The 11,796-nt window shown below is 42.5% G+C and overlaps 1 protein-coding gene and 1 pseudogene across 4 annotated transcripts; both read left to right on the top strand.

The window, feature by feature from the left end:
- Positions 1 to 1,840: 1,840 nt before the first annotated feature.
- Positions 1,841 to 10,842, top strand: LOC147431516 (uncharacterized). Of its 4 annotated transcripts, XM_086494085.1 has the most exons (4): positions 1,841 to 2,318; positions 2,753 to 2,866; positions 2,969 to 3,004; positions 10,470 to 10,842. In XM_086494085.1, exons 1-4 carry the CDS (start codon positions 2,274 to 2,276, stop codon positions 10,596 to 10,598), a joined length of 324 nt encoding a protein of 107 aa, XP_086350211.1. In that variant the 5' UTR covers positions 1,841 to 2,273; the 3' UTR covers positions 10,599 to 10,842. The 4 variants fall into 4 exon arrangements, 2 of the variants coding, with proteins under 2 accessions (XP_086350211.1, XP_086350212.1); XM_086494086.1 differs by lacking the exon at positions 2,969 to 3,004; XR_015185707.1 differs by having other exon boundaries at positions 1,844 to 2,318; positions 2,595 to 3,004; positions 10,470 to 10,582.
- Positions 5,292 to 9,700, top strand: LOC147431517 (tubulin beta-2 chain pseudogene; annotated as a pseudogene).
- Positions 10,843 to 11,796: the final 954 nt, after the last annotated feature.

Raw genomic sequence — 11,796 nt, 5'->3', positions numbered from 1 at the left:
AGGTGGGCTTCAAAAATCTTATCTTTCATGCTTAAGAAGGGTGGAACCTTTGGAGCACCTTCAATAATCTCAAATGGCACCTTCCCTATGGAAGAGTGAATCGTGTTATTGTAGGCAAATTCCACCAAGGGCAAATACTTTTCCCATTAAATCTTTTGATCTGAAATGTAATACTTCAATAAATCCAATATAAATGAATTTGCAATCTCAGATTGCCCATCTATTTGCGGGTGGAAAGATGACAAGAACTGCATCGTTTTCCACAACATCGTTTTCTTCATCAATTAGCCATCCCGAATAGAATATCCCACTACTACCTCCCCATTCTGCATTCAACAGAACACATCTGCAAAATCTGGATCTGTGGCGTACTGATCGACCATATCCTCAAAGCTTCTATGGTGTATCACGAAAATAGCCAAAACCAACGCCTGGGGGATTCCTTGGGGGATTCACCGTGTTTTTCCGTACGGTATCACGTGAGTGTACAAGAGGGGGGTTTTTGGATTTTGTACATAAGCGTATACAATAGGGGTAGACCCTCATTATTTCATACTCATATCGTATACATAAGGAAGGGGGCATCAAGGAGAGGGGGGGGGGGAGGGGTATCAAATACTGTTGTGTGTGTGTAATATATATATATATATATACATACATACAATGTACATATACACACCATGTGTATATGTGTGTAACACATATGTATGTCTTTCACACATACATACACATCGTACAAATAAAGTATTACACACGAACACACACATATGTACATACATACATATACATATACATTCACATTCACATTCACCATGGCTAAGTTGCATCACTCATCTATACTAGTATAAAAGAGGGAGGGATTCCGGTCCCCCCCGCTGACACGCGTCAAACAGGAGCTTGCTCGGGCAGTGCACTCTGTAGTCATCGGTCGCATAGGCATGCACATAGCTAGAGAGAGAGAGAGAGAGAGAGAGAGAGAGAGAGAGAGAGAGAGAGAGAGAGAGAGAGAGAGAGAGAGGCGGCCTTTGCTTTGATTATTTGATTGCACTGTTTTCCTCGGTGGCTCAGTCCAGGGTGGTATCTGCAGTGCTGGCAGCACAGGAGTCGTCCGCCGTCCAGAGACTCGAGACGGGTAACAAGGTTGCTCTCTCTCTCTCTCTCTCTCTCTCTCTCTCTCTCTCTCCAAGTCGATGGCCTCAAATCTTGGTGGGCTGCAAGCACAACTGTCTGCACACACATGGCCCTAAAGCACCTCATTTCAAAAATTCCCAAAACATCCCCAATATTTTGTCACAAATTCCCAAAATGCCCTTCTATTTTTCCAAAATTCCCAAAATACCCATGGTCGTGTGATTAAATCTCTTGACAGACAAAAAAGTTTGTAGCTTTTCATAAGAAGACTTAATTGTCTATTAATACTAGAATTTGAATGTTAAGTAGGCTCTCGAGATGAAATGCTTTATTATTTTTAGAGATAATATTTGCCCTTTTTTGCATGCTAAGCACTCAAAACCTGATCTTAATTGTCAATCAAAAAGAAAGAGAGAGAGAGAGAGAGTTGCTGCCTATTGGCCATGTGGCCTTTGCAGGTTCATTCGGCCAATGTGGCGTGAGCGAAATTATACAATCATAGTGCCCACATGTTGATGAACCACCTTCGAGAGAGAGAGAGAGGGAGAGAGATACTTGGACTCCAATATCCAGCCCTACCGGTGCTCGGGAAAAATCATTTTTTCAAACATATAAAATTTCTTTCCTTGAATTTGGCAAGGGAAATTTTTTAAAAATTAGGTTTATTTTTTAGGTTTTCACACTATTTTTCTCTTTTTCGGGGCGGGGTTTCTCCTTTTTCCCTCGCAATTAAATTTTGTACCTGTGAAGTGGGAAGCTTTAGCGACTTTTCCCTGTTTCGCGCCCCAGATCAGCCCTTTCTGTTACTGCTGCTTCTTCTGCTACTCTCTCTCTCTCTCTCTCTCTCTCTCTCTCTCTCTCTCTCGGGTTGCTATCGTCTTCTCGTCTCTTCTTCTCTGCGTATGGTGGGTGTCCTCAATTTTCTGTCGTGGGGGTGGGCACGTCTAGTTGGGCTAACTCTTTTCTCCCTTACATGGGAACATCGAACGGAGCTGTGATGACGGACCTGCCATCCTCTGCAAGCGGCCGATCGCAACATCAACCAACGAGACAGAGTTCGCATAGACGCCCAAGGGCTTGCACAGGGCGGACACCCTCTCAATTGGCTGCTGCTTCCCCTTCTATGGAGCGCACCCCCCTTCATGTGCAACATGTGGGAGCTCGCATCCATCATCGACTTATTCAATGTAAGTACTAGTCAAAGAGAAAGAGAGAGAGAGAGAGAGAGAGAGAGAGAGAGAGAGAGAGAGAGAGAGAGAGGGGAGACGCATTGAGGATGACGTACTCAACCCTGCATAAATCTCTTTCTCTCTCGTGATCACTTCAGGTGCACACACACACACACACTTTTTGTGCTCTCTTGCACTGTGTTTGCAAGGGAGGCTTGAAGCTAAGTCCCAGAGATTGGAACACTGTTACATGGTAAAATGCAAACATACTTTGAATTAATACCGATACTGCAGGTCTTTCGATCAGTGCTAAACATTAAGGTTGAATTTTCCCTCGAGGAATTGGAGAGCGCTCTTCTGACACCTAACACATTGCTTGATACCATCCACATCGCTTTTGGATTTTGCCACATTTACACGGAAGGTAACAAGTATTTGACCTCCTTTTGAAGGCTGGACGAGTTAACCAGGCTTTGACTGCTATCCATGAGCTCAAGCAACATTTTAAACCGAGCATACATTCAGAAACTGATCAGGAGCATGTTGGCATGGCAGTAGCAAGAAAGGTAATGGCTGGCTAACGGAGCTTTTAGATTGCAGCTAAGTCTTTTCACCATGTTTGTCTTGATTCTATTTACATAATGATTGTTCTAGCTGTTGTCTTCCAGAATAAAGAAGCAGAAGTTCTTTCTGAGAGAGTTAAGGTATGCTTACTAGAAGCCAGAATTCATGATGTGCAAGAAGTAGTAAAGCACATCTCACCTGCATAAGATACGAGTTTGTATTATTTACGAGTTTGTATTATGTCAGTCAATGTGAACTGGTAAAGAATTATAAATATGTTGATGATTCCTTGCACTTTTGAAGATGATTTTGGGGGTGTGGGAGTGTGTGAAAGAGGGGGGCGCTGGTCGGCACTGCAGCAGCAGCCAATGCTCAGCTACAATAATCACTAGAGTTAGTCCAGAAATGGAGGTTTCTCACTTGCATTATTGCCCTTCCTATCCTCTACTACATAGTTGCATCAGTTAACACGAAATGCATTGTCAAGACAAAGTTTTCCAGGTGTGGGTATCATGGAGTCCTCTGAATATCAACTTGCCCAAGGCAGTTTTGTAAAGCTTACATAGGTCTAAGTCCCATGTATGCATTCTTAACACTCTGCATTCTAAGTCCCATGTCTGCATTCTTAACTCAGCAGGTCACTTGAGTGGGTCTCGAGCCCACGTTTTGTAAGCCAGTTGAAGGGTGAGTCACAGTGCTCCGAACCCCCATCATTTGAATTGTAAAGCCGTGTTGGCTGATCGAGTTGAGGAGAGTCAGTCCCTCACTCGCTACCTGATTATTGTTTTTGGATCCACGAGTGTTGTCGGCCACTATAGACCTGGCCCTAGTTTGCTCTTGGGCTCTCTGCTTATCGAGTCGAGGAGAGTCAGTCCCCCACTCGCTACTTGATTATTTTTTTTGGATCCACGGGTGTTGCCGGCCACTATAGACCTGGCCCTAGTTTGCTCTTGGGCTCTTGTTGAGCCTGTGTTCAGTGTATTGCACCCCATCATTTGTATTGTAAAGCCATGTTGGCTTATCGAGTCAAGGAGAGTCAGTCCCTCACTCGCTACCTGATTATTGTTTTTGGATCGACGAGTGTTGCCGGCCACTATAGACCTGGCCTTAGTTTGCTCTTGGGCTCTCGGCTTATCAAGTCGAGGAGAGTCAGTCCCTCAATCGCTACCTGATTATTGTTTTTGGATCCACGGGTGTTTCCGGCCACTATAGACTTGGCCCTAGTTTGCTCTTGGGCTCTTGTTGAGCCCGTGTTCAGTGTATTGCACCCTCTTATGCTATGTATGCACTTGCATCCTAACATTTGGTATCAGAGCTTGTGGAGATGGCCTCATTAAAGGCTTGGTTCAATGTGGAAGCTGCATCCGTATGCTTTGAAAGGGAGATGCACCGTTTAGTTGAACGTTATGATGGATGGAGCAGAGAAGAATCGGAATATGACCGAGCAAGATTCTATGCATGCTTTGACTCAAAATCGCTCGAGGACTATGGAGATTTACCACAGGGATGTAGATTCGATGCAGTTGGAAAGTAAGAGAACAAGGAAGGAACTTGAAGGAAAGAAAGCAATGTTGGAGGACGAGCTCCGTCGGCAAGAGCAAGGGATAACCTTGCTTTTTGAGGAGGTGGATATGATGCAGGATAAGTGGGCCACTGAGGTAGCAATTGCAAAGGAAGAGATGGATCAACAGGGGTTGGTTCGAATGTAGGCCTCAGATGGCCGTTGGATTCCCCCTCGACGAGGCGGATTACAAGAGGATGCGAGGCGGGTAAAGTGTACTCGATACCATACCACGCAGCTAGGAACACGATTAAATGGTCGGGGATGTACAACAATCATGGTATATCGGGCTGAGCCGGGGGGCCAGTGAACAACTAAGACATGTGGTGAGATATGTCGGCATGAGTGGAATAGCATGTTGGGACAAGCTATGGATGGCCGATGGGTTCCCCCTCAACAAAGCGAGTTGTCCACCGAGTGGGAGCGCAACATGAGTGAACATGAGAATAGCCAAGGTAGTAGAGACCAGATCACTACGACAGGGCGATGCAAAACCATGTGGTGGTGCCCAAGAAGGCATGGAAGGAAGAGATGGCGAATGTGATACATGTAGCACATTGCGAGAGGGCGGGCTCCGGTGAGCACCAGCTGCGTTTCATTCGAGTTGCTTTGATTGGTGAGTGATTATGCACATGTTCCTAATCATTAGCCGGTGCTGGCTAAAGATGGAATTACTAGACATCGGGCAGCAGATGAACAATATTCGTATAGTGACCAACAAGGCAGTGGGACGAAGAGTCGCTCTACAATGTGGGGATTGCAACCGAGCGACTTCAGTTGCTGATTGCTTGGACTAAGTTTATGAGCTGGATACCTCCTCGTCATAGAAGTTGTGAATGCACAAACATGTGCAAAAGGGCAACCAAATGGATGCCAAGTTTTGGGAGTGGTATGCATAGAGCACGGCATTGATCCCACGGGGTCATACAACGGCGACGCTAATGTGCAGCTGGAGAGAGTGAATGTGTACTACAACGAAGCAAGTTGCAGGTGCTATGTGCCTCGCACCGTGCTCATGGATCTGGATCCAGGTACTATGGACAATGTTGGAACAGGCCCCTATGGGCAGATCTTCCGCCCTGATAACTTCGTCTTTGGCGAGTTCGGAGCTGGCAACAACTAGGCCAAGGATCACTACACCGAAGGCGCGGAGCTCATTGATTCTGTCCTTGATGCTTTCCGCAAAGAGGCTAAAAACTGTGACTGCCTTCAAGGTGAGTGTCTTTAAGATCTCATTCTATCGTTCTTTATTCTATCTTATTCTATGAAATGTTGTTTCGTCATGCCTTCTTTGCCATTTCTCCAATGTTACATTTCCATTTATGTATTGTATAATGATTTTGTTGTCAGTTTTGCTTATATTTGACAATGTAGTTAGCCAGTGCAATCGTCTTGTTTGAAAACAATGTTCAGATCTATCCTTAGTGAAGGTTGTCAGATTTCTTTAAGTGAAATTTTCACCGTTGCTATTCTAACTTCTCTAGCTTCCTAGTATCCTCCCTCACTTGGTAGACATTGGCTTTAGATCTACGCTCACCATTCCCAGCGAGTGCTGGATTCCAAATTTGTTTCAAGTTAGCAAGGCTTTGCCACAAACTCTTTCTTCAATTAATGTTGATCTGTAAATTGCATACTGCTTCTATGCTTTAGATGTTTGTCTATACACTATGATGCAAGCTTTTGTAGTGGCAGTGTCTTCAGCATTGTGTCATTAATCCTACCGAACTGGTTGATGGTGTCTTGTATACCTGGAACATCGGTTTTTTATTTCTACTATAGCTACATCTCATAAAAAAGCTAGCTTTTCTCTACTGATCAGTTAAATCTGTGATTGCTTGCTTTGAGGCCTTTGTTTTGTAGTTTTGTGCTCTGCTTCCCTATTAGGTGCAACGGAATGAATGTTTGCGCTTTGCTCAAGATGAGTGCCCGAACTATGCTCAAGGTTCCTTTTGTTCCTATGGAAGGTAGAGCCTTCCGTTCTTAATGAGAGAATGCTATGATCAACAAACAAAGTGAATAGACATTGTGCTTGCAAGTGTATGAGACTGAGAGATAGAGAGAGAAGAGAGATACGATACCAGAGACATTGTAAAACCCTCCTCTGAAGGCCCCCCTCTCGTCGACGAGAGTGGTCTACTATTGATTGCACAAAGTGGTACAATGATGATGCATGGAAACTGATGCAACTTGGAACTGTGTCGATGACGATGACGACGACCTAAGGCTGAAATCTGCAACCTTCTAACTGCGGTCCACAAACGCTATCTCCTGAAAATCTGGGGCTGATTCGGGCTGCTGAAAAACGCTGATTTGCCTGCTGTTTTTAAGGGCTGAAAACGCTGATTTGGTCTGTTGTTTTCAAGCTGAAAAACGTTGACTATCTGCAGGGATGTTAGGGCTTGAAAAACGCTGTTTTTCTCGCTGCAAAAACGTTGTGTTCACTGCTGCAAAAACGTTGTTTTGACTGTTGTCGCTAGGGCTGAAAATGCTAAGGGAACTGCTGCTGATTTGGTGGTTCTGTTGGCGACAGGAAATGCTAGATGCAAAGGCTACCGAGGTTGAAAACGCCAAGCTAGATGGGGGGTTGGCGATGATTAAAAACGCTAGGGCTGATGGGGTGCTTGAGGAGTTCTTGCTGAGAGAGAGGGAGTACCTGCTGCCAAAGGCTTGTTGTGCTCCTTGCTCATCTACCCAAGAGTGCTAGCTTTGGTTTGCTTATATATTTTCTTACCTAAATTGCCCTACCTACTTTTTTTGGGAAGTCACTTAAATTAATAAGTGAAAAATGTCAAAAATAGGAAAAATAGGCTAAAATCACTGGAAAATTTCCCTAACTAATTCTAATGGATTCTGATGGGAATGCTTATGATCATGTTGTGTGCAACCAGAGGATATGCATCTACAATAAGTGACTGGGCATGCATGGTCTACGAATAGACTCACAAAAAGTGCCAAATCACTTCTAAATCTAGACTGACTGGACTGACTGAACCCTTGTCGTGCTGTAGCTTGTCCACGAACACATAAGGTTGGATGTGTCACATGACATTCCCGCAGCAAGTTTGCGTTCCCAACGGCTTCCTTGGGCCTCATCTTATTAAGCTTCCTCTTTTCAAACTTCTTCGGCAAGGATGATGACAATGCGAGGAGGAGTTTGTGCTGACGCTCACGATGGGAGGCCAACACCTTGCAAGCGAAGCGATTGCCAAACGCAGGGTGAGTTCTCAGTTCACTTTAGTCGTGAATCGTTTTCGCCCTCTCAATGCCCTTAGGCTTTAGCTATGGCATCCGAGTCCTTACCTGTTGATCAATGACGCTTAGTCTTGACGTCTCGACTTGCTGGAGTTGGCGTTCGAGTCTCGACTTCTTCCACTGCAGCCGCCAATGCTGTTGACTCCCTGAGCCTCTCGTTGCTTGTCTGATGCACTAAATTGGCTTTTAGATCATAGTTTGAAGCATCTATTAGTAGTTACACTAAATCTTGTCACATTTTGTTAAATGTTTTCAAGGCAAGCTCGAAATCTAGCCTAGATTTTGCCAGTTAGTGATACTCACAATTTTGGATAGTAATGTTGTATTAATTCAATAAAGAATGTACTTAATCTCAAACTGGATGTGTGACATCATAGTGTTAAAGATTTTAAGATCGTTAGTTTCTTTTACATGTAGTTACAAATTCTATAGTTTCAATTTCCCACATGGTCATATGGCTTGATCGGGTGTGTTATCTTGAGCTATAGTTTCTTGTCAAGACACGTCTAACATACCTTGGGTCTGTGTGTCACACATACACAATGTTTTTATTTTGTATATAATTACAAATATAGACACGTCTAGCATATCTTGGGTCTATGTGTCACACATACACAATGTATTTCTTTTTTATATAATTATAAATATAGTTTCAATTTGTCACATGGTCATATGGCTTGATCGGGTGTGTCATCTTGACCTTCGATTTTTACCTTCAATTCTTCTAGCTATCCATATGGCTTGACCGGGTCTCTTGAGCTATCAATTCTTACCAAATGTGTAGTTGTCTCTTTTTACGATAAAAAGCGTTAAAGATTTTAAGATCGTTAGTTTCTTTTACATGTAGTTACAACTTCTATAGTCTCAATTTCCCACATGGTAATATGGCTTGACCGAGTGTTTTATCTTGAGCTATAGTTTCTTGCTAAGACACGTCGAGCATACCTTGGGTCTATGTGTCATACCACCACTTTGAAGTTAGATTACTTTGACTCTATTGAAAATGTGTTTGATTTTAATGTGTAAGATAATCCTTAAATCCCAAGTGGGAGCCCAAGATGAGGTGGGCAGTTTGTTTGGAAAAAGAAATTATGTGATGAAAATCCCATGTGGGAGCCCAAGAAAAGGGTATATTGATTCTTTTTGAAAAAGAGGTCTCCGTACAAAGGAGACTTTACCAAAAATTTTAAGATTTATATTTTATGTACAAACTCAAAATTAAATACAGATGGTGCTTTTTTAAAAGTTATATTTTGCTTAAGCATAGACGTGCATTCATATCATATATAATTGTTTTTGTTCAAAAAGATTAATCTTTTAATGGGTTGTTTGTAATGTGTTTTGATTTGATGAGTGAAGTTTTTCATGGTTGTTTAAGAGTATGCATTGTTATTTAGAGAACAATCCATTCCAGATGTGTGCCTTAAATCCCATGTAGGAAGCCTAGTAAGTAAGTGGCTAGTATCATATGTTTTGAGATTGAGATTTGTATCAGTTTACAAGGAAAATGCTATTTGTTTTTTGACAAATTACATTGAAATGATTGGTTTATTATAATTTAGTATTCATTATATTTGTTGCTTTTCATGGTTTGTTCTCTTAACATCTATTGCAAATGAAAACACACTACAATGTACATTTCTGTCCATTTGCACTTCAACATGTATTTTTGCAAAACCATGTGCTTCTAAAATTGTTATGTTACTAGTATACATAAAATAATGGGTCATTACATTCCGTACGAAATCTGTATGAGTGGGGATGGCTCATTGCGAGAACGTCCGTATCTTGTCCGTATGTAGGGGGATAGGTTAGCAAGTAAGATACCGTACATAGGGGGGTTTCTCTAATCTTGATGCACGCACATGACATCCCCCCATTACTAATAGTGAATCTCTCGGGGGGGATTCATGATGGAAAACGTACCGCACCACGTAAGTGCAAGGGAGGGGTTTTTTTTTACAAGTTTCATAAGCGTATAAGTTATGGGTAGGCTTCCAATAATTTATCTTCTAAGCTTAAAAATAAGGGAGGGGTATCATATTTAGGGAGGAGGGGGAGGGGGGGGGGGGGTTTGAGAAAAGGTTTCAATTTTTTTCATACAATGCATAATATCATGAGTTTTTGCGAGGGAGGCACTGCATACCTAGCTAGGTATGATTGGGGGCAGGGGACCGTCGCCCGGGACCGAGGGGAGGGAGGGGGGGGGGGGGGGGGGGGGGGGGGGGGGGGGAGGGGGTTGAGAAAAGGTTTCAATGTTTTTCATACAATGCATAATATCATGAGTTTTTGCGAGGGAGGCATTGCATACCTAGCTAGGTACGATTGGGGATAGGGGACCGTCAGCCCCGGACCGGGGCCGATGGTTCCTTGCCCCTAATTGTACCTAACTAGGTATGCCGTGCTTGCTTCGCACAAACTCATGATGATGTTGAGGTAAGTCCCAATGTGGGAATTATTGTGAGAATTTGTCCAAAACTTCTTGTGAATTAGTCAAATAAGAATCTTCTTTTATCTATGTGTGTGGGTATGTGTTTGTATGTATATAAATACATGCATACATACCTATATGTATATATACACACATATATATGTATATGTATGTGTACATACATACACACACACACACACACACACACACACACACACATATATATATATATACACACACACAAAAAATATTTAATCAAGTGACATAAACTGACCAAGGGAATTACAAAAATTGTGGCTATAGTTTAATTACCATTTACTTTATTGCTTTACATATGACTTTTCTTTGTGTTGTCCCATAGGTTCATCAATTCCACCTTAACAAAAGAGAGAAATCTATCGTGTCGTTCCATGGGTGTGAATATACTATGCCAGCTATTCAGAGGGTGGAGCATGGAGTACATATTATGATAGGTTTAGTGCAAACTTAAAAATGCATTATGATGAGTATACAGGCTTTGAACCTCGGGAAGGCAAGAGATATACAATAAAAAAAAAGGCTGGTAGCATTGCAAGAAAGAATTCTATTACATTATTGGCTTTGAAATTGTTCCCATCGATGGAGTCTCCGACATGGTAGGGACTTTTGTCAATGCTGTTGAGAAGATAGCTAGTGCGACTATTTCTGGTGTTAGTAGTGCTGTCTCGGGATCCATTGGTGCAGTTTCTTCAATATTCTAAATAGACCCCCCCCATTTGGGGTAGATAGAAAAATGTTTCAATTTTGTACTCCTCTTGTTCCAGTCACCTCTTGAGAATGTATGCTTGGGACTTCAAAATAAGAAAAAACAATCAAGGTTTTCTGTTTTAATTTGAACTACTATATTTCAAAATTTAGTCAAATTGCAAAGAACCATGTGTAATCTATACTAATAGATAAAGGGGGAGGGAAATCCGCCCCCCTTGCCACATGTCAGTGTCTCCTGACTCCGGCATCCTCGCGGCAATGACCTTTGAACCAAAGTGAGACACACACACACACACAACACACACACACACACACACACACACACACAGAGAGAGAGAGAGAGAAGAGAGAAGAGAGAGAGAGAGAAGAGAGAGAGAGGTGATGTCGCCTTGAAATTGAGCTAGGATGGATGCTCGCTAGTAGAGAGAGAGAGGAAGAGAGAGAGAGAGGAGAGAGAGAGAGAGAGATAGAGAGAGAGAGAGGCGGCGCGTGCTATACTAGTGAGCTATAATAATTCTAAGAACACTTGGGTCAATGTTTTTTTAAATTAGCCTCTTACCTTTCCATTAAATTTCCATTAAAGTGTCACATTTGCAAACATTCTTCCAACCTTTTTTTTTTTCCAAACTCACAAATGTGAGTGGTGTACATTATATTATATTAGCATAATACCAGAAGCTTATAAAAAATCCATGCTATGCTAGTGTCATGGATACCATAGAACCCAAATAATGTCGTACAAAACAGCCTTTCCTTTAGTGTGTTTAAATTTTAACTTTGGAACGACCTCTCTAGAGCAAAGATTGTTGTGCATTTTGGCAAAAGGGCAGTCACTTTAGTGACACTAGCAAAACGGCGTTGCCTTAGGCGGCGGCATGGCCATCGCCAACAACGACAACCCCCCTCTCTCCCCGGGACCTCCTCACCAATGCTCGAAAAAA

The sequence above is a fragment of the Adiantum capillus-veneris genome, chromosome 21 (assembly GCF_014529385.1).
Source record: "Adiantum capillus-veneris isolate H3 chromosome 21, ASM1452938v2, whole genome shotgun sequence".
Lineage (NCBI taxonomy): Eukaryota > Viridiplantae > Streptophyta > Polypodiopsida > Polypodiales > Pteridaceae > Adiantum > Adiantum capillus-veneris.
This window is presented reverse-complemented; position numbering and strand designations above follow the sequence as displayed.